The following is a 23358-nucleotide window of genomic DNA, read 5'->3' on the forward strand; positions in this document are numbered from 1 at the left end:
CGTAAAATGAGCTTATTTCAAAAAATGGGACAGTATCACTTTAAGTGTGAATTGCACATTTGAATAGTAGCAAGAAAAGGTATTCTATTCTATTCTACTCTACTCTACTCTATTCTACTCTACTCTACTCTACTCTACTCTATTCTATTCTATTCTATTCTATTCTATTCTATTGATATAATAAAAATGAAATGCCATTTCAGGTGCTTTAGGCTGTTTCTGTCCCTTCGCTCTGGGATGTTATGCTGCAAACAAATATGGAGAGAACCCATGTCTAGCATGCCTCCCGGGAGGAATGACATCGATGAGGACCCACATGAGGCTGACATATGGGATACAGGTACGTCACTTCAAAACACGTCTCACACACACACACACACACACACACACACACACACACACACACACACACACACACACACACACACACACACACACACACACACACACACACACACACACACACACACACACACACACACACACACACACACACACACACACACAACCCTCTTAAAGGATAACTTGTGCCAATTTCAACATGCAGTTGTAATACTCCCGCTACTCTGGAGTTGTTGGTACCTACTTTTTTTTTTCTTCAGCTTTTTCCGAGATCCTGGTCATTGTAATGCGGGCAGAGTATGTTTACATTTCAAAAAAATATCTTGATTTATTCTCAACATCCAAAAGGTTATGCAACATCAGCGGACAACTAGCAAACAGCGATACCTTTTGGGGTAATATTTGGCGAAGGACTATGTTAAGAAGATTTTTAATGTAAACAAAGTCTGCCCCCATTAGCTCAGATCTCAGAAAGGACTGAACCGAAAAATTAAGCATCACCGGGTACTGACGAGTCAAGGGTAGCATGAGCAATACAACAGCATATTGAAATTGGCAGAAGTTGTCCTTTAATATCTTTTTGGGGCTCTCCTATTGACTTCCAGTGTGTGTGTGTGTGTGTGTGTGTGTGTGTGTGTGTGTGTGTGTGTGTGTGTGTGTGTGTGTGTGTGTGTGTGTGTGTGTGTGTGTGTGTGTGTGTGTGTGTGTGTGTGTGTGTGTGTGCTTGTATACAACTCCTATGTAAAATGAATCTGCTTCTTCTGGTTTGTTGTGAAAAAAAAACATAAGTGTATAAAACATAATATTTAATCAAATCAATTAAACACCTTTTGAATGCCTTCTCTCAAACACATTTGCAATGTGACAATCAGTGGTCAAGTCATGTGCACACACATACTGCAATATAATGTGATCAGTGTCAGTGATCAGTCATGCTACTGACCACCAGTCTGAAGGGGACAGCCTGTGTGCTTCACACATGGGGATATGAAACCGGGTTGCAAACACACGCATTATTGTACAATATAGGAAGAGCAAAGCCTGTGTGATTATGACTGATGAGTCACTTCTCTTTGAGTAAACGGCAGACAGCAGATATTGCTGAGGTGGAGGCCCAGATTTGTCAAGAGCATTTTTATGTCACCTGAATGTGTGCCGACAACAAGGTTATGATTTTCCACCTTTGTGGAAAGTTATTGGTGTCCTGCCTTAAGATGACACATCCACCCTGTAGGCTAAGGTGGGCTACCTAGTGGTAATTCCATTACGCTAACAAAAGACCGCCCACATTCACCACACACCCTTGACACTTTGGGTTGACAAAGTCGACTACTTGTAAGAGAACATTAGTCAATTGTAGTGGTGTTTTTTTCATCAATCAATGTGTCATTACGCGTGTGTGTATGTGTGTGTGTGTGTGTGTGTGTGTGTGTGTGTGTGTGTGTGTGTGTGTGTGTGTGTGTGTGTGTGTGTGTGTGTGTGTGTGTGGGTACGCAAATGCACTCATGTTTGAAAGCTTAAAAATCTCATGTGCTCTTTTAGGGTACGTTGTGCAATGATGCTTTGATGATGACCTTCTGTGGGCTGTGTGAGATGTGTCGGATGGCCAGAGAGGTTCGCTTCAGAAATGGAGAACTTTCCTGATGGATACAGACTTTGCAGTTTCGCATCAAAGCCATTGTACAAAATGCAGTATTTCTTCATCTTACTTAGATAACACACACACACACACACACACACACACACACACACACGCACGCACGCACGCACACACACACACACACACACACACACACACACACACACACTCTCTCTCTCTCTCTCTCTCTCTCTCTCTCTCTCTCTCTCTCTCTCTCTCTCTCTCTCTCTCTCTCTCTCTCTCTCTCTCTCTCTCAATGTCACGTCCATGTAAAATTGTCACAATATTGTTATAACCATGTTTTTATGTGTTCCTGTATTTTCAATAAACATTAACATGACACCTCCTTCTGTGTCTAATGCACTAATTCCTATCCCTGCAGAGTGCAGACGCCTAGTAGCAACCCTTTTAGTAAGGCCTACGTTGATTGGTTCTCGCTCGTCGTGACCTGGCAACCGAGTAGAAGCTTTCAAGACGCTTTATCCCAAACAGTGGAAGTAACCAGACTGTGCCTGCTTGTTTGCCACAAACAACACATAGCTGTAGTTGTGAAATTACCGAGGTCATTTTAACGTAAACATTCACCATGTCCTCGAGAACGCTACCTCTTCTTTTTATTAACCTTGGCGGAGAAATGCTTTACATCCTGGATCAACGCCTGAGAGCCCAGAATATCCCTGTCGACAAAGCCAAGAAAGGTAACACAATAGCTAGCCATAAGCAGTTAGCGTTGCACGTCGCAAGCCAAATGCACTGCTCGAACTGTCATTCATGTTTTCACTAATAATGCTGCATGTAAGCACAAAAGCCATTGCAACAGGTTTTGAGAAATGAACTGGACAGCTATGTCAGATGGTTGCAACCAGGATGCTAACGGGCTGTCTTGTAGGGTTGTCATGGAGGATGCCATTGCTGAGAACATCACTTTATTAACCAGTAGGCAGGATATGTGGCGACGTGATTTCTGTCACCAGGCTCCTGCTTTGTTGGCGGTTGGTCAAACGTACGTAATACTAGAACTAAACAAGTGTAGACTCTAGTAGTAACACTTTAGTTAGCTATATAGTTATGTGTTGACCGACCGTAAGCTAATTATGTCGTTTTGACAGTCTGCGAGCAACCGTCTCTTGACTATTATTTCTTGGCATGCTGCCTCAATTCAACTTCACCACACGCTGTTTTCCTAATGAATTGTAACCACATTAAGATTAATGAATATGATATACCTTAACTAACAGTAGCCTACCAAGCTTTAAGTGGGCCATGCTATTCACATCACCGACCTCTATTCTGACAGGATGTGCTGCACACTGCACACATGACTTAGATTGTAACTTACCGGTACCTATTTTCACTAACTTGTATCATGTAGGCTAAATTATGTCATGGGTTAGAGTTCAAGCCTACACCCACCGAGACTACCAAGCCAACCATATGAAGAGAGCCTGCTTGTCTTTTTTAAGTGTGCAACTGTTTCACCATTTCTTTATTATCATTTGCTTACCCAGTATCTGAATGGCTAGAGGAGGACAGGAGACGAGGTAAACCGTGGATAGTGTGCCTTGCTTTGCATTTGGGAAGCCACTGCTTTCAGGTGGAATTGCCTATTACTGCCTACTTGTAGACTGCTCTTAGGTCAACTGAGCTTGGGATGGTGAATTTGGGATCTTGCTGGCTTGCTTCCCTTATGTCAATCTAGCTTAATAATAATACTGCATAGGCTATGCACCACACACGCGCAAACATTCATCTGCACCCAGAGCCTCTGACTGCTTTATAGCTGGGCCTAGAACAGTCATCTCTGACCCCTGTGTCGGCTTCCCTGTCCACACCATCCACTGCCCAGCCAATCTGCTCACAAGAGATGTACGGCGAGCCCCAAGCTGGTCAAGTGTGCCCTCTGACCGCCAGACTCATGTGGGACCAGGGCTTAATGTGATTATCCCAGGGAAGAGGCGTCACACAGACTGGTATCTTCACCCACGTGGGTAGGTGAATAGGTCTGTCACTGTGCAAAAGGTTAGTCTGTGTCACCAGTGCAGAGTTCAGTGACTCGCTTTTTAAGTGTTTTCTCCAAAGCAACCAAACCCTATAACTTAGCCTAAATAAAACAGCACAATCATGCACAACGATTCCCAAACATTTAGGCCTTCAGGATAATAGATACCAGGTGTCCTGCCAAACCTCCATCCACACATTGTGCTGTCAGTTGCAAGAAAACACACTGCCGCGGTCTTGCCTGTTTTGTTGTCTTTTTTTCTCTCTAAAAGGTCGGTCATATTTGCCATCTTAACGGCCGACTTGCATCTTCTGTGTGCGCTGTTCTGTGCTGTGGCTGTGCAGTGATGAATGACATCATCACCACCATGTTCAACAAGAAGTTCCTGGAGGAGCTGTTCAAGCCGCAGGAGCTGTACTCCAAGAAGGCCCTGAGGACCGTGTTCGACCGCCTTGCTCACGCCTCCATCATGAGACTCAACCAGGCCAGCATGGACAAGGTAAATCTACCCCAAAGACTTGATTACAGTTTTTTTCAATTGCTAACAAGCTTTTGTCCAATCCTCAGCAACATTTGCAAAACTCTTAATACAGTTAGCACACCAACGGCCTTCCATTGCCATACAGTTGACACATTACATGCCTTTTTCACACAATTAGCAGTCAATGAATGCATTTCTTTGTGTGTATTTAACAGTGTATGCTTTTGAGAAGAAAATGAACTGTTTGGCCAATTGTTCTTGGTAGGTGGTAGTCTGTGTTAAGAGTTTAGAAAAAATATCCAAAGTATGGGTAAGAGCTTGTTAGCAATTGAATAAAACTCTAATACGAATGGAGAATGTACTATACATACAGTAACATTTCACGAGCTAAACTAGGCCATTAAGGACAAGTTAAAGTACTCACAGACCCACAGATACCAATAGATACAGTACTTTTCACTGGCTAAATCAGGCCTGCTTCGGGAAAGCGACCCATAGACCCATTTTGACCAGGACTCCCTGGCAGAAGAGACACTTTGTCTCAATGGGACACTCCTGGCTAAGAATAGGATAAATACATGAAAATATATGGGAATGTAGGCCAGTATAGACAAGGTGAGGCCAGGCCTGCTTGAACAGAATAAAGTCCGATTGGGACACTCCAACTCCCATTGTCATTGTGACACAGCACTCCACAGCACACAAGTCTACACTGCACACAACGAAATTGCATTTATGCCTCACCCGTGCAAGGGGGCAGCCCCCAAGGGAGCAGTGCGGTGGGACGGTACCATGCTCAAGGTAACTCAGTCATGGAGGAGGATGGGGGAGAGTACTGGTTAATTACTCCCCCCACCAACCTGGCGGGTCGGTAGTCGAACCAGCAACCTGTGGGCTACAAGTCTGACACCCTAACTGCTGACCCATGACTGCCCGTATGACACCAATAGACCCATAGACGGGAATTGTGGAGTCTTAGTTACATGCTCATTGCCTAAACCAGGCCAGCATAGACCAGGTAAAGTACCCTGTGATGGAGTTGACCATCACTAGAATTGTGGATGTGTTCATGCCAATGAGTCAGGCTCTTTTGTGCAGTGGTCAGAGGACCCCAGGTTCATGTCCCAACCATAGGCAAGATGACAGTGCCATACAGGCGAGCTTAGATTCTACTCAATCTATGGTAAGCTTGGGAAAGATGGCAGTCCTATACAATCAATTATAGGTTCTACTTAAACAATCCAGGCTGGGCACAATGGCTGTCCATTACCAACAATCTTACATTTTACTTAGACAGTCCGGCATTACCCACAATCTTTGATTCTACTCAAACAGGCCAAACCGGGCAAGATAGCAGTACAATTCGAACTATCTTTAATTCTACTCAAACAGGCTAACCTGGCCAAGGCACATCCGTGTAGTAGTGCATTAACTTAGTGAGAGTTTAATCCAGTTGATTCTCAACCAGACAGACATGGATAACATACAGTAAAGCATTACCAAAACCACCAGGCTGGAATGGCCACTGTACTGTGTGATATTGTGACAGTGGCAGTGAGTGATGGTGGTAGCTCAAGCAGGCAGGCATGGAAACGGTACAGCAGTGTAATACCAAAGATCTTAGCTCCTACGACAAAGATTGACATCAATCTTAGATTACCGGTAACTCTCTCTGGTAATAGGCCTATCCTATTAGTAAGAGGTTTTATTTTTTTTTACCAGCGGCAGTTACAGTTCAACCAGCCGTAAATAAGGTACAGCATTGTACTCTAAGCTAGTGCCCAAGTAGTGAGAGCTTAAACCAGTGACAGTTGTCACTGTTGACCTAAGGACCCGAGGGTGCCAACGCGCCTTAACCCATTGATGTCGGAAGCACCTGGGAAAGTTGCCCTCTCAGCCTATAAAAACCTAAATATCTTAGCCTCTGATGCACATAAAAACATCAAATAAGTTGCATTTAAAACCCAAGACCCTCATCTTGCATTAGAATGTGTTCATTTAACTGTAACATACCCACATTTGTATTAAAAAAGCCAAAATCTAAAGAGCCTGAATGCAGCGGATATGTGTCTCCAGGCATCAAAGGGTAAACAACACACACATCAGGCTAAAATGGGTTAATGGGTCATCAGATTTTGCCACCTGGCCAACGGTAGGTGTCTTTTCTTAACCTGAGATGGGTCAAAGGAACAACACTGTGTCTGTGTTGTAGATACTAATGCTGGAAACAGTGTTGGGATCTGCAAAGTGATCAGTATTTTTTTACTCATCAAAGCATCACATGCTATCACACAGAGGGTTTTTTTTTCTGCTGTCGTATTAGATTTTCTCCATGGCCTCTTTTGTTTCAGCATTTTAATAGAGATTTCTGTTCTGCTTCTTTGTGGGATCTCTACCCTAGTCATGCATTGTCATGCATCAAAAGATTAGAGCAGACACCACTTCTGCTTCTGTGCAATAACTGCATTACTGTTTGCCCAAAATTACTTGCGTTTTAAAGAGGAAACATTGATTGTGTCAGAAAAGCATATCAATTTCCTTTCTATCTCTTTGAAGATGTTAAAGTAAAGTATTAAATCTGAACAAGCTGACAGACCAATGGTGAAGTTTGCCTCATGTAAACTTTCTCATAGCAGAGGGAGAAAGCTGATAAGAAGGTTTATTTCTTAGTCTTAGAGTGAATAGAACATGGATTATCCTAAAGCAGGGCACGCCTGTGTATTTATCTGTCGACTGTCATCAGCTGTTCAGTTGGGCCCATCTCGCATTGTGGCAAATGGCGCCCTCTGGTGTGAGGTCATTGTAAATGAAGGCGTTGCAATGAATGGTTATAGAACACTATTCAAGTAGGATTGTCTCAACTTTATAGATTTCCATTTTTTACTGTTATTGGTTTTAGGTTTTTGTTGTTGTCATCATCATTATCATGATCGCCACCGTCATTATAACTTTTTTTTTTTGCTCTTTTAGCCCTTGAGATACGAGATCTCGTTTTCAAGGGAGTCCCCAACCCCATCATCATCACTGCAAGTTCTGTTGCACGTGTGAATAATCATACCTGCAAACTTGTCACCTTTCGGCGAAATTCGCCGTTTTGATTCCAAAATAGGTGACTTACGTGAATCGTGCAGATCCGAAGAGTTTTTTTTTGGGGGGGGGGGTAGCCAGCAGCGCCCGACTGAAGTTCTGAAGGGTAAACAGCTGCCTGTCTGATATGTAAAGACGGCGAGATTTCCTACATTACCCATAAACACTAGTTATGATGTAACCCACATCCATTGGCTGCCGTTTAATCACAAGGACGCAGCTTCACATTCACTGGCTGCATGTTTGAAGGCTTGAAGCCCGCGCGGAACCGATGTTGATAAATAGAATGTCAATAAGAAGACGAGCGCGGATTACTTCGGTTTTGTAGGTTTTCAACGGGTGATAAAGAATGTGGCAGTGGTTAATGCAAGGTTAGGTGTCGGTGAATGCAAGTAATAACTGTAGTGACGCTGAAATGAAGTGGTGGTGGTGGTGGAGTGAAAACGGCTTGGGCCGGACAGAGCAGGACAGCGCTGGGAGAATAATGTCAGCGTAGCTGTCAGATTCCTCGTCTGACATTTGCCAAGTCCTCGCAAATGCATAGGATGGAGTTGCCGTTTCCTAATAACGCCCACGCGATCGCAAATACCCTGCATGGATTTGACATGGATGTGCGAGTAAGTGAAAAACAATAACAAACACAACAAAAAACTACCGACGTTATGAAAGTAAGTTCTCCGTGATGTTATTGTTTGTTTATTTTCTACATATAGGCTAGCCTACTTGTCATTCCTAGCGCATGGTAGTATAATAATCCTGGTGGAGTTTAAAGTCCTAAAGCAACAGCATAACGCGCATAATAAGATAAGACATCATAGGCCTACACGTTATTGCACACGTCACGTCAGGGCTGTACGTTAAGCTTTTTCACTAGGAGCACAGGTGCTCCTAAATGAAAAAAATTAGGAGCACGGATAAAAATCTAGGAGCACAGATACAAATTTAGGAGCACTCTAAAAATGTTGTGACACTTGGTATGGGGGGGGGGTGTTTATGTAAAATACTGTGCTTATTGCACCATTGCTTGTTTCTTCATCTTCATGCACAATAGCCTAGGCTATAGGCCTATGTCAGTGTTTTTTTTTTCCAACACTGGGGTATGGGGTCACCTGGAATTCCAATGGGCTCCCCTGAAATGTCTAGGTGTGAAATAAAAAAATACCAATAAATATCACTAATTAACAATCCATAGCTGCCTATTGTAGTCTTATACTGTGAGAAATATCCACTATTTTTTTTATAGCCAGCAAGTTTGCTCAGTCATGGTTTTGGTTGTGGAAAAAAATGGGGTCCCCAAAAGTTTAGGATAAAATGGTGCCAGTGCAAAACGTGTTGGGAACCACTGCTATATGCCATAAATCACAGTTCCCATTACTATTACTATTATTAGGCCTATTATTATTATTATTATTATTACTTTGTGATTAAAATCATTTAAATCACATGCTTACTGAACTAGATTGACTAAATCTTAAACATAGCCTACTACACGTTAATCCAACGGGCTTTATTATAGCCTAGTTTTTGTTTCCTCAAACGCATGGGTTGGAACGGTGTGAAATTAAACTGGGAGCAGCAAAATTATCTCACTGTGTTGGCTGCTCTTTTTGATAGCCTACAGTACCGGTAGCTACTGGAGCAACTAGACTTTAAATTTGCCCGCATTGCACACTACTTGTGAATGCTCCTCGAACTATATTTTGACTTGATTACTTTGATTGCGATTGCATTTTTTTGCGAAGTCATTGCGAAGACAGCGGTTTGGGAAACGCCAAAACAGCTCAAACAACGACGTCTTTTAAATCACATGAGCTAGCAAACCGAGTGGTCATTTCATTATCGGATTCAAGAGGTTTCCTGTTAGCAATGCAAACTCCCGCATTTGAACGTTTTAAACAGCAGTCCATTTCGAAAAGATGTAAGAAGTTTTGGCACAGAACATCCGACTGGGAGATGAGGCATGCGCGCCTTGTACCAGGGATTTGTGCGAAGCGATTCTGGTTTTTTTTCTGAGCTACGGGAGCAGAGATGGCTCAATCTTAGCCAACACGGAATTCAAGCAACATTGACCGTCTTTTTTGAAGTGCGTTCCCAATGGAGTTTGATGCTGTCTATCAGACGGGCTGTGGAAAAAATGAGCAGCTCTCGCAATCATGCACTCGAACTCAGGAGCAAAATGCGAATCAAAGGGTTGAAATGCATACTCGTACAGGTGCGCCCGTTTTATTTTTCTTTCTCGCACAGTCTAAAATTTAGGCTCAATATGCGACCAATTGGTCTTAATGTACAGCCCTGGTGTGTGTCTGTGTCTGTGAGTGTGTTCTCTCCTGTCATCCTCTCCCTTCATCTCTTCTCCTCTCCTCCCTCTCTTCTGTGCATTGTCCATGGCATTTGACTTGTGCTGTGTGTGAAGTTTGAATGATGCTGTGTGGAGGATGTGAAGTTTTGGGAGGATGTGAAGTTTTGTAGTGTGGTTATGTGTTTTAGTGTAGCCTATGTTAAAGGTGTAGGCCTACGGTAGTTTGTGTGATACGTGTTGAAGGCATGCTGTGTTTGTGTGAGGTGTAGGCCTATAGGCCCTACTGTATGTGAGGTTTGAGTGATGGCGTGTGAGGTTTTGTAGTGTTTGGCTGTCTGTCTGTGTTTGGCTGTATGATAAATGTCTGTGTATGTATGTGGCATGTGTGATGTGATTCACTGTTTTCAGAGGAAATGGAATAAAAACTAATAGGATGGAATACAATGGAATAGAAAAAAAAACTACATTGCAAATAATGAAAATAATGGGGGGGGGAGCGGTAATGAAATGGAATAAATAGAACTGGGGTGGAAATGTTTAAAATGATGTGAAATGTTGAGAGGTAGACACTAGACAGGAGGTTGTGTGCTCATGTCAGTGGAGCTGGAAATAGGGATAGAGCACAGAGACAGGCTAATTTGGCAGCACTGAGGGGGAGGAGGAGAGCATGGGCAGAAAGGGGCACATTGAAACATTGCAAAGAAAATAAAATATTAATAATAATGAGATTTAGTAAGTAAAAAAATGTCTTTTCCTTTTTTTCTTTTTTTTTGTTGATGCGGAGGAGGGGGGGGGGGTGCGTTGGGGCTCGCGATAGTTTGTCACCTTTTTCAACCCTCCTGAGTTTGCAGGTATGAATAATGCTCAATGATTTGCTTTTCTTCTTATGTGTGCCTCCTTCCAGCTGTACGACTTGATGACCATGGCTTTCAAGTACCAGGTGCTGTTGTGCCCGCGACCCAAAGACGTGCTGCTGGTCTCCTTTAACCACATGGATGCCATCAAGGACTTTGTAAGGGACACGCCAATCATCCTGGCCCAGGTGGACGAGACCTATCAACAGCTCGTAGAGGTTGGTGACATTCACTCTACTCAATAACCCACCTGGCATCCCTCATGAGCCCATATTTTCATAACATCCTTAGTCATTTCTTTCAGGTTTAATGTCTACAGTACTTTTTTACTTAGTCATCCTTCGGTCCTTAACATGTTCTGTTGTTTCCATTGTCTACAAATGTATGATAACAATAAAAAACAGTAAATCCTCCACACTCCTGTACCTCACCATCTCATGTGTCAATGAGGGGTTACCGTTGCAAATCAGATGTGGATATTTGAAATTTATTTTACAAGTGCATGAGTAACGTTTTGACAAAGGACCTGTTTACACATACCTGGGTACATCCTTTCCCTTCGTTGATGCCCTTCATTTACACACAGAGGTTTTTCCTCTGAAATGAACTCTGGTGAATTCTGGTTAGCGTTTGTGTATAAACAGAGGTAAACGGAGACTTGAATGGCATTCTCCTTACCGCGCTCAGGCTCAACATATCTATGACAGCTCTCGGCAGCATATTTATGCGGATCTTGCCGATGGTGTGAACCAAGATATTTTGGTAAACATAGGGAACTGAAGAAGGCTCTGTGCAGCCGAAACGTCTGTCATGTCAGTCCCTGCAATGTTAAAATAAAAAGAAAACAACAAGAAAGAAGAAAAATTGAGTGTGATCCATTTCCTACTACTAGATTACTTCAGAGACACACCAACAAGACGGAAGAGCGCGGTGTGTGGAAGATAACTTTGTAAACATAGGGAAGAAAAATGTTTGTTCATCAAAATACCAGGGTATCAGCTCACTTCTCATCAGTACATATTGTATGTTCAAATTTTTCACATATGCCAACAGATATATACGCCACTGTCTGCTGGGGAGTTTCAGCTGATAAGACAGACCCTCCTCATATTCTTTCAAGACATGCACATACGGGTGAGTCAAGCCTCTGTTTCTGTGATGTGATGCAATAGCAATGGGAAGTTACCGGATGAAGAAACGCCTGAGCTGGCAAACTAAGCAATGTTGGGCAACCGGAGTAGCGACAATTAGGTCACTTGTTGTTACTCTGTGAATCCACACTGAAGTACACAAGATGTGGTTTAACTTAATTTATTCAGTTCAGCCCATCACATCAACCCATTTTTGTCAGTCAGTGAGTAAAACTTAACAAGCCATTGTTGTTTCTGGATCCAAAAATAGTAGACAGTCACAGCAAGCTCATGGACGGGAATTGCTCAAAGTGCACGTATACTTGTCTTAAAGCAAGACAACGGCTTACATGAAAAATGAGACACTTAACCACCACGTTATAAACCCTGGTCAATGATTTTAACTGTATTAAGCCCCAAAATAGTGGCATACCCCTTTAAGGTGGAAGTCTGCACGTTTTTTCGTCATAACCTTGAATTGTCATGGGATTATGAAAGTGGTATATGAAATGATTTTAGCCTGTCAAGCTAAAAAAGACTAGTACTGTAGCTCCCTTCAAAGCCTGTAATCTTGTTTCTAAAATGAATATAAAAGGACGTTGAGGGAGGGACAGGAAGTTGGTTATGCCTGTAGTTTTCGTCTAAAATTGGGAATTGCATGCATGTGGGTCATTTCACGTGAAATCAGACGCTTTGGGACCCGACCGATCCGGATTTCAATCATACTTGGTGTGCCTTTTTAGTAGCAAGGTAGCACCCCAGAACTGCATTGGTTTGAATCTGACACTAATATTAAGGGAGAAACAGACTAGGAAAGGTTCACATTTTAGGGTAGGACACTATACATTCAGCCTTGAATATATCAGTCAGTGTTAGTCACAAAAAGATGCCTGTGGTATTGTTTGAAAGCTCTTTTCTGGCTCTACAAATTACACAATCAGCTTGGAATACAACAACTCTCAGAATATGAATTATGATAAATTGAAAAATTAAAAAATGAATATCTAAAAAAACTATATTTTAAAATGGCCAGTTCCTTGTCCAAACGTAGCCGGCAATGTCATTAGCAACACCTCAAATGCTGGTGTTCGGTTCTTTATTCATTTCAGAGAGAATTTGACTCACAAATATGGCATCATACAGACCACTTACTAATAATATGGTAATACCATAGTAGCATCACATGACAAAACAAAAACAAAACAAAAATGGTCAGTTTCCATGGTCCCAGGTTTCAGAAACTAAGGCAGATGTCCATTTATACACACCAAATGATGATATGTGAATGTTTGAACATTCCTTCTCTGTGTACCTGTGTCATCTTCCCTTTACCGTACTTTAAAGAGATAATCAATGGCTACACTCTCATTTTGTACTCTACCAGTGCATTTGAAGCAGCAGCTGTGTCTTTTGTAGATAATGTATAAGTACGTCCCGTTGCAGTTAGGTTCCACTACCAGAAGCACATCCTGATGATCCATGACAAGTCTATTTGGTCTGAAGGGAAAAGTGAAGGATGGAGATGGTCCATGAGGATGCAGGAAGTTCAGTTTCACCTCTCCAGTGCTCAGCATACATTCCTCAACACATGCCAGCCACCAGTTGCCATCATATACAGCTACAACATACCCTTTGATGCTTGAAAATGTAACACATTCCTTTACTGAGCTCACTCTTTCAACTCCTTCTCTGAATGCAGAAAATGGCCTAATGTCCATTGACAATGGGCAGAAGCTGTGTAGTTTTTGAGTACCTGGAATATTTCTTGCAGATTCAAACCTCTTCAACAGGTTCTCAGCTTCATGATGGTGCATCTCTCTCAAGAACATCCATTGCCAGTTTGCCACAACAGAGATGTACCATCATGAAGCTGAGAACCTGTTGAAAAGGTTGGAATCTGCAAGAACTATTCCAGGTACTCAAAAACTACACAGCTTCTGCCCATTGTCAATGGACACAGTGGAAGTTAGGCCATTTTTAGCATTCAGAGAAGGCAGAGTTGAAAGAGTGAGCTCAGTAAAGGAATGTGTTACATTTTCAAGCATCAAAGGGTATGTTGTAGCTGTATATCAGGGGTCCCCAAACTAAGGCCCGGGGGCCGGATGCGGCCCGCCAGGCCCCTTTGACCGGCCCTCCACCTCTCTGCATCTCACCATTTGAACAGGCACCATTTGAACTATTTTGTGCTAGAAATTATGAAAGATGGAAGCAAAGGACAGCACTCTTCAGATTTTTCTCTATTTATTCGCCTATGAACGTTTCAGGCAGAGCCCTTCTTCAGCGTGTCATGGCGATTGCAGAGCTAGAAATTATGGCTATAACGGGCAGTGGCCTAGTATACAGCCCACATGATTGATTTCGGCCCCTGATCACAGTCAGGAACGATAATGTGGCCCCCAGAGAAAAAAGTTTGGGGACCACTGCTGTATATGATGGCAACTGGTGGCTAGCATGTGTTGAGGAATGTATGCCGAGCACTGGAGAGGTGAAACTGAACTTCCAGCATCCTCATGGACCATCTCCATCCTTCACTTTTCCCTTCAGACCAGATAGACTTGTCATGGATCATCAGGATGTGCTTCTGGTAGTGGAACCTGTAACTGCAACGGGACGTACTTATACATTATCTACAAAAGACACAGCTGCTGCTTCAAATGCACTGGTAGAGTACAAAATGAGAGTGTAGCCATTGATTATCTCTTTAAAGTACGGTAAAGGGAAGATGACACAGGTACACAGAGAAGGAATGTTCAAACATTCACGTATCATCTTTTGGTGTGTATAAATGGACATCTGCCTTAGTTTCTGAAACCTGGGACCATGGAAACTGACCATTTTTGTTTTGTTTTTGTTTTGTCATGTGATGCTACTATGGTATTACCATATTATTAGTAAGTGGTCTGTATGATGCCATATTTGTGAGTCAAATTCTCTCTGAAATGAATAAAGAACCGAACACCAGCATTTGAGGTGTTGCTAATGACAATGCCGGCTACGTTTGGACAAGGAACTGGCCATTTTAAAATATAGTTTTTTTAGATATTCAATTTTTAATTTTTCAATTGATCATAATTCATATTCTGAGAGTTGTTGTATTCCAAGCTGATTGTGTAATATGTAGAGCCAGAAAAGAGCTTTCAAATAACACCACAGGCATCTTTTTGTGACTAACACTGACTGATATATTCAAGGCTGAATGTATAGTGTCCTACCCTCACATGTGAACCTTTCCTAGTCTGTTTCTCCCTTAATATTAGTGTCAGATTCAAACCAATGCAGTTCTGGGGTGCTACCTTGCTACTAAAAAGGCACACCAAGTATGATTGAAATCCGGGTCGGTCGGGTCCCAAAGTGTCTGATTTCACGTGAAATGACCCATGTTGTGACTGCTAATTTAGCGGTTTTCAATTTCGGGTGTTCTGATAATTCAGGTGCAAATCCCAAAATTCCAGAATTGATGCTAAACATAGTATGTCAACAGGAAAAATTTGCAGACGGCCTGTATAAATTATTAAATACTGTTATTGTAATGGCTGGTTCATTGTTGTCATTATTATTATTATCATTATTGTTATTGTTATTTTTGTTGTTATTGTAATGGCTTATTTGTTGTTGTTGTTGCTGTTGTTGTTGTTGTTGTTGTTATCATTATTTGCTTGTCTGTTGTAGGTATCCATATTTCTGAAGGACAAAGTGCAGAACTCCAATGGACGCTTTGTGCTGCCTACGTCCGGGCCAGTTCCATGTGGCACACAGGTCCCTGGACTGATCAGGTGTGTGTGTGTGTGCGCGTGTGTGTGTGTGTGTGTGTGTGTGTGTGTGTGTGTGTGTGTGTGTGTGTGTGTGTGTGTGTGTGTGTGTGTGTGTGTGTGTGTGTGTGTGTGTGTGTGTGTGTGTGTGTATGCAGGGATACGTCTGTGTGTGTCTATGTCTGTCTGTGTCTGTGTGTCTGTATATCTGTGAATCTGTCTGTATGGTGTTGTTACCAATGTGGAACTGTGAGGTTTTAGCTTCTGTCTATTGGAATCTGCTCTGGACTTATCACACAGCTGTGTCTGGGTCATGATTTGGTTTTAAGCTGTTGTGTTTACCGCTGAGTTTGCCGTGTTGTCAGCTGCTCTTTAGCCTCCACGAGCTGTGTCAGCCTGCCTCTGCTGACATCAAGTTCACTGGGACGTGCCGGGCAATAATGCACTTAATTTCATTAGATTAGGGTAGAGACGTTTGGCCGTGATGTGTGACGGGCCTCTAATTTTAGTCGGGACTGTATACTGTGTGTATATATAGCATAGCGGCCCTCAACAGTATTGGCGTGGACGTGCTCAAGCGACCTGCAATCATTAATCACCTTCAAATGAGCTATGGCTCTCCTCTGGAAGTCCGCATACCGGTGGAGTCTGTCGTCTCAAGTCATAAAAAAATAGCACTGGTCATGGATGATTTGTTTATTAATTTGTGCGACTCGGTTTTTCCATTCATCGCACATGTGGGTTTGTTTTTGAGGTTACTTGGTCTTCAATTATCTTTTGGTTTCCACCAGCTGTGTGTGTACTATGTTTGTGTTGCCTTGACTGGACTTGTTTATGTCGTATGTGTTCTTCAGGCAGTTCAGCTGTGCTGGGGAAGAGGTGAAGAGAGCTCAGTTCTGCAACAGCGGGAACTACTCCAGCGCTCTGCGAGAGGGCTCCTTTGAGATGTTCGGCGATCGAGTCATCAAGTTGGGCACAAACATGTAATGCCCCACCAATTCACCTACCACTGCTAACAACGCTATTAGCAATTAACAATTAATGTTGGTCAAAGTTAGATTATGTTGTACGTTATTCTATATTGTTATTGCCACTTTTTGTACCATACATTTTTATTGCAATATTGTAGTATTGTACTATATTATTTTGTACGCGATTATTTATACATGTCATATGAATCTATAGTATTTATGCAATAATTTACAGTATCACATTACAGCAATTTATAACGTCTAATGCCAAAATGAAGGGATTGAAGGAGTTGTTGACATGTGCTCACCAGCTGATTGTGTGTGCGGATTGTTGTGTGTTGTCATTGCACTCAGGTACAGTGTCAGTCGCCCGGTGGAGACCCACATGTCAGGCACATCCAAGAACTCGGCGCAGCACACCAAGGTAAAATGGACCCTTTGAACCTAGATCCAAAGCTAGTCCATGTATTATATTTTTCTTGTATGCAATTTTATTGTTGCTATTATTCACCAAGATAGTATGCCTCTTTGTCTGAGCCACGGATTACTGTCCCGCATCTTAATCAGAACAGGTGTTGTAACATTTGTCTGTCTGTCTATCCTAGCTATGCTAAGGATACCGTATCTGTGTTAAAACTAACTGTAGCTTGAACGCCTTTTCAAAACTAGGGTTTAAAAACTGTGTTTGATAGGAGAATTGGTCATCTTAATTATACCTTTAAGCATCCACATTGGAGCTAGTTCAAGCACTTCTAAATCAAAAGAAGTGTTGTTTGGGATCCAGATTGTTGTGAATGAGTAAATTTAATGGGCGCGGACAGTGCTGTCGCTTGACTGATGCCTTGCATGGCAGCCTTTGCAGGTTGGGGGCCAAGGTGTGTGTACTTGTAATGGGTGACCGTGATGCCCAGAGCCCATGATGATTTGGTCAAGAGTAGTGCCAAAGTAGAGCGAGTGAAGAGTATTGTTTTCAGGATGTGCATTGTTTCTCAACTAAGCTAATGCCATGGTATGCTTTGCTTATTCAGTATTCCTCAGGTAATTTGTTTGTCAAAGTGGGTGGGGGGTGAGCCGTTATCATTGACATGTGACTCATGATTGGAAACGCTGTGTTTTTTTGTGTGTGAAATATGATCTAATAATAATGTATACTCACCGGCCACTTCATTAGGAACACCTCTCTAGTGCTGGGTTGGACCCCCTTTTGCCTTCAGAACTGCCTGCAACAATACTCGGGTAGGCTGTGGCATTCCAACAAAGATAAATTGGTACAAATTGGCCCAAATTGTGCTAAGAAAATATCTTTATGCCATTATATCCCCAGCCTGAAACGTTGATGTAAGGCAGGGTTGACCCATGTTTTCTTGTTGTTGATGCCAAATTCTGACCATTCCATCTGAGTGTTGCAGTAGATATCAAGACGCATCAGACCAGGCAACATTTTTCCGATCTTCTAGTGTCGTTTATGGTGATGTCCTGTGTAATCAGGGATTCTCTTATGCTAGGGTGACCAGATTTTTGTAGTCTGAAACCGGGGCACTTTGTGCGTGACTGAAGGATAATATTTGGCGGACGGGTTTGGGGGTCCTCCCCCAGGAAAATGTGTATTTTTTAGATGCCATTTCCTGCATTCTAATCAATTTTAGAGGGATGAATGACAAATCGCAACTGACTCCTTCAGACTTTCTATACAAGAGCTGGCTGCCATTAACTGTGGCAGGTAAACATGTAATCTTTTCCATATATTTACCCTGATTGACATGGCGTAATGTAGTGGGTGGCCAAAACCGGGACATATTTGTGTCCCGAGAGGGTTTGCTCGGGACCTGGGACACACAACTCCAAACCGGGACTGTCCCGGTCAAACCGGGACGTCTGGTCACCCTATCTTATGCATACCTCTGTTGTAATGAGTGGTTATTTGACTTGATGTTACCTTTGTATCAGCTCAAATCAGTCTGGCCATTTTCCTCTGACCTCTACCATCAACAAGGTATTTTTGCCCACAGAATCGCTGCTCACTGCATTTTTTTTTTCTTTTTCGTACCATTCTTTGTAAACCCTAGAGATGGTTGTGTGAGAATATCCCAGTAGATCAGTATTTTCTGAAATACTCAAATCAAGCCCTTTCGGCTTGACAGCCATGCCATGTTCAAAGTCATTGAAATAACCTATCTTCGCCGTTATGATGCTTGGTTTGAACTGCATCAGATAATCACAACCATGGCTACATGCACAAATGCATTGAGTTGCTTGCCACCATGTGATTGGCTGATCAGAAATTTGCCTCAATGAGCAGTTGTAACAGGTGTTCCTAATGTAGTGGCCGGTGAGTGTTTATGCACTACCCTATATGTAATGTATTTGCACTAGCCTACTAATGAAATGTGAAGAAACAATCCTACCTCATCTTGCAGACATCGACTTAAATATTAGTGTGCTAACAGTTAATGTCTGATATGAAGCAGCAATGGTGAGCGGCCAAACAGTATTTGATAGCTTGGTGTTGTTTTATTATACACTTGTACTAATTTTTCAGTTTGTGGAAATGACAATTAAGTGTAAGCCATTGAGAGTATATGGTGTAAGCTATGGCCAGGCTAGTTTTCTCATGGTGGGTAGCTGGTATGTCCTCACAAGTCACAAATCATCCTTTATTTTTCATGCTGCCACCACACGGACACTCCGAAAATACACCAATATCACGGATGGGGCCTTTTTTTCAGGGGACCTACCGGTAGTCAAGGTGGGAGGTGTTGTCAAAGAGGCCGCCCTAACCCGGCTATACAGTACAGTGCTGGGGGAAGCCCAGCTCCACCCAATTCTAGCTTGATTATGCCCTCTTTCGTAAGTCACTTTGGGTAAAGGCGTCTGCTAGCTAGGTATAGTGCAATGTAATGTCATGATTTGCTGATCCAACCGAGTGCCCCACTGAGCTACATAGTGACCGAGTAATTCACTGCATCGCAGGTCAACACTGCACCCAACCCGTTGGCCAAAGAGGAGCTGAACCTGTTGGCTAAGCTGATGGGGGGGATGGAGGTCCAGCGGACGGCCAACGCGGACTCAGGGTTCAGAGTCAACCTCTTCGCCACAGACGAGGAAGAAGAGTGAGTGTGTTCTTTTGAGGGAGGGACAATATGGCACAAAACATTGACAATGCTATGTGTTTAGATTCCTATCCATCCGTATTGATTAGGCCTTAAATTGTCCTTAATTGCCCCGACTGGGCAAAATCAAACGGCAACATTATGTGATGGTGTGATTTTGAAGGAACCAAATGTGAATACACCCTAGAATGCACAACATATAAGACAATATGATGAAATCCATAATTGTACAAGTGGTAATATATGTGCTTAATATGCTTGATCATGAATGATTGAAAGTCATGATTGCTGATTAAGTTACATTTTTCAAATATTTGCCCAGCCCTAGTTCAAGCCTTCACCCTGGTCTCATTTTGTTGCCATTGGTGGTGGGGTTTTAATTCTTAAATGTGATCAAGGGACTTTACTTGTAGTCTCATTTCTTTTCTCTCTCCCTCTCCCACAGACAAGCTTTGATATCAAGACCACAAGAGCTCTCGTACGATGTTATAAATATCCAAGCAACTAAGGTAAGACACAGCAGGCTGTCATTATCCAAGTACAGCACAAAGTTGAATGCAGTGTTTCATTTGTGGAACACACAAGTAGTCCTATTGTAATTAGCCTGGCTCTCACGCAGACCCTTCGTGCATTTCCGCTCAACTTCGTGAGCTCGCACGAGAGTCTGGAAATCTTAGACGAGCCCGAACGGAATTAGAAAACCCTAGAGACACAGCCTGTCTAATCAGAATCGCGGGCGGGATCGCAGGGCGGAGTATATACAAGTCAGTAGTTGAAGTGTGATTTAAAAAAAGCCACGTGAATTCTCCAATCAGTTTCGAGCTGTTTTGAACACACTCATGCCTTTCCAGAGCTAAGCGATTGACAATGTTCCAACCATTGCGTGAGAACCAGGTTAATTTGTGATAGTCTTCATCATACAAACAAATATACTGGAGAATAGCCTGGAAATTCCCATGCCCCCTCTTGCGCTCGTTTCCATCTGAAGGACAGCATGGAAACCCTTGCTAAAATCTTCACCTGAGTTTCTGAACCTAAACACTATGGGGAGGGAGCACAAACACATTATTAGATAAACCAAAGCTTTTAGTTTGTTTACAGATCCACCATGTCGACACCAGATGTGAAACTAGCTTTCCAGGCTTTCTATGTAGGTGTAGATGGTATTTTAAATGGTTTCGGTCTACCTTCCCTACAAGAAAACGGATGGTTGCATACCAGACCATATCTCATTCATCTCACTTTGTCTGACAATAGCCAGGGCAATTCGAGACTGTATGAAGTACGGACTAATCTCTTGTTGCCGAAACAGCCCAGTCACAATTATAGACGGCAAGAGCTTAAGTGTTAAGTCTGAGAGGGATGGACGAGGCTAACAGGATCAATGGCCATGGCAGTGTAATCTCTATTGACACCAGACTTTGCTTTTCCATTGGTCGCTCGCTGCGCTCCTCAGGACAAGCAGGCCAATGCCGAGCTGGCCAAGATCATGGGGGAGTTTGGCGCCACCGGAGATCCCGCCCCCACCGTCAGCAGCAAAGGTGACGACCTCTTGGCCATGATGGACGGGCTGTGACGTCGCGGTGACGTTCTCTGAAGGTCTGTGACGCTATGGAAGGACTAAAGCAGGTAGCATACCCCTGCATGAGGTCATGCTGGTGGCCCCAAGGGACCGAGCACACACATACACAGACACAGACACGCACACCTCAAACACTCACTGTGGAGCAGTGTATACTTCTCTCTCTCTCTCTCTCTCTCACACACACACACACACACACACACACACACACACACACACACACACACACACACACACACACACACACACAGATGGCTAAATCTCTGTGTTGTGTGTATGTGTGTGCGTTCTTTTATCGAGTGAGAGGTGGACTGTGTGAGGAAGTGTCAGGTGTGTTGACTTATCAGGGTTCGGGGATGCGTTGTGAGGAGTCTGCTGCAATACACCACTGTCCAGACAGAGGGCAGATTTGTTTGCATCATGCTTTTTGCTTCATACAAGTATGCGTGCGTGCGTCCGTGCGTCTGTGTGTGTTGTATATTCCCAAAGCTATTGCGTTCATTTTCACATACAGTACAGTTCAGTTCATGCACTGCGTTTTTGGCAGCATTAGAAGTGCTCTGGAACCTGAAGGGTTTATTACCTTACCTTAACACAAGAGGGAGCTATACATCCAAAATCAAAGGAGCTTTGGTAGAAGAATCACTGTTGAACAGTAATGAGGCGTCAGTAAAGAAGAATAATTAAATATGATTACCGAACAGGGTCATCTTACATTTTCTACCATTGATATGAGGCAGTTGAACTTAGTAGAAAATGTTTATATGGTCTAATTACATGTTTGAAACACTGATGTTTACTGAAAACCGGTCTCAGTGCTGTCCATATATCCTCACAGACTTTGTCGACACAGCAACAATTGTTTTGGACTTGCACTGACTTGATGAATCAGAATGACTTATAATCTTAATGTATAAGAGAGAAAACCCAAGTGCACTTGTCATTGTGTTTGAGATATTTATCCAAAAAGCTATTTGTGAACTTAATGTTTTTGTGAGATTGTGTCAAATGTATGCTGAAATATTTTAAATGTTCCATTTGCAGTTCCATAAACATGTCATGAACCAACCATTGTAATGGTAATACATTCATGCAAAGTTTAGTAGAAAATGGCCAACACGATATTTTTTGCATACATTTTTTGAAAATTGTCTATTTTAAGATTTTCATTCATTCACTGAATGTATGTTTTCTTATGTTCTCTGTAAATAGGATTTGCCTATTAAATGATATTGTTTTCTATGATTTTTCTTTGTTTCATTTTTTCCCCCTGAATAGTTCAAATTCAAATACTGTTATGAATGTGGCAGTCAAACATTTTAATGAGGTTTTTCCTCTGACCGGCTTTTATTAAATAAACAGGTTTGTGTTGCCAGATCACCTCTATTTAAAGTACGTCATTATCAGTATATTAAATGCACCCTTTGGTGGGGCAACCAAAATATTTCTTGACCTTGACCATTCAATAGTATCAATTACAATATTGTACATTCTTGTACATTCTTCTCTCTGTCTGTCTGTCTGTCTGTCTGTCTGTCTGTCTGTCTCCCTGCCCTGAATTCCCCAGAACGTACTAAACTGTATTTACTGTGACAAATACAAGCTTTGTCACCATGTCCCACTGCCCACTCACAGCCAGAGCTGCCACCCACACTTGTGAGTTATGTTTGGCCGTTGAGAAAAGTGGGTTCAGACGAGCAATATTGAAAGATGTATTCATCTGTGAATGGGTGGGAGGGGACGCCTACCTCTGCACCTTTATGGAACAGTACAGTAGACCTCACAGCCGCAGGCTCCTGACAGAACTGTTAGTGCTCATGCCCTTCCACTTACTTGATGCTTAATGATTTATTGAATGAATGAATGAATTATTTTATTTAAAAGAAATAAAGAATGAAAAAGAATACAAAAATAAGTTAAATGTTAACCACACCACAGACTCAGACTACCTTTAAAGGGACACTGTATATTTTTAGTAGTTTATTTCCAGAATTCATACTGGCCATTCAAAAATGTTGCCTTTTTCCAAGAATATACCACCACCATGAAATTCTAAGCATTCATTGTGGCTGGGAAAATAGCACTTTTCATACATGAAAAGTGGGATCTTCTCCA

General features: G+C 42.4%; 1 protein-coding gene across 1 annotated transcript; it reads left to right on the forward strand.

Annotated features, from left to right (window-relative positions):
* The first annotated feature begins 2363 nt into the window (after nucleotides 1-2363).
* oscp1b (organic solute carrier partner 1b) lies at nucleotides 2364-22488 on the forward strand. The gene is made up of 10 exons (XM_063199107.1): nucleotides 2364-2679; nucleotides 4325-4479; nucleotides 10752-10919; nucleotides 11755-11835; nucleotides 15501-15604; nucleotides 16435-16563; nucleotides 16906-16975; nucleotides 19522-19661; nucleotides 20107-20170; nucleotides 21118-22488. Exons 1-10 carry the CDS (start codon nucleotides 2568-2570, stop codon nucleotides 21235-21237), a joined length of 1143 nt encoding a protein of 380 aa, XP_063055177.1. The 5' UTR covers nucleotides 2364-2567; the 3' UTR covers nucleotides 21238-22488.
* The last annotated feature ends 870 nt before the right edge of the window (nucleotides 22489-23358 follow it).

This window comes from Engraulis encrasicolus, chromosome 5 (genome assembly GCF_034702125.1).
Source record: "Engraulis encrasicolus isolate BLACKSEA-1 chromosome 5, IST_EnEncr_1.0, whole genome shotgun sequence".
Classification (NCBI taxonomy): domain Eukaryota; kingdom Metazoa; phylum Chordata; class Actinopteri; order Clupeiformes; family Engraulidae; genus Engraulis; species Engraulis encrasicolus.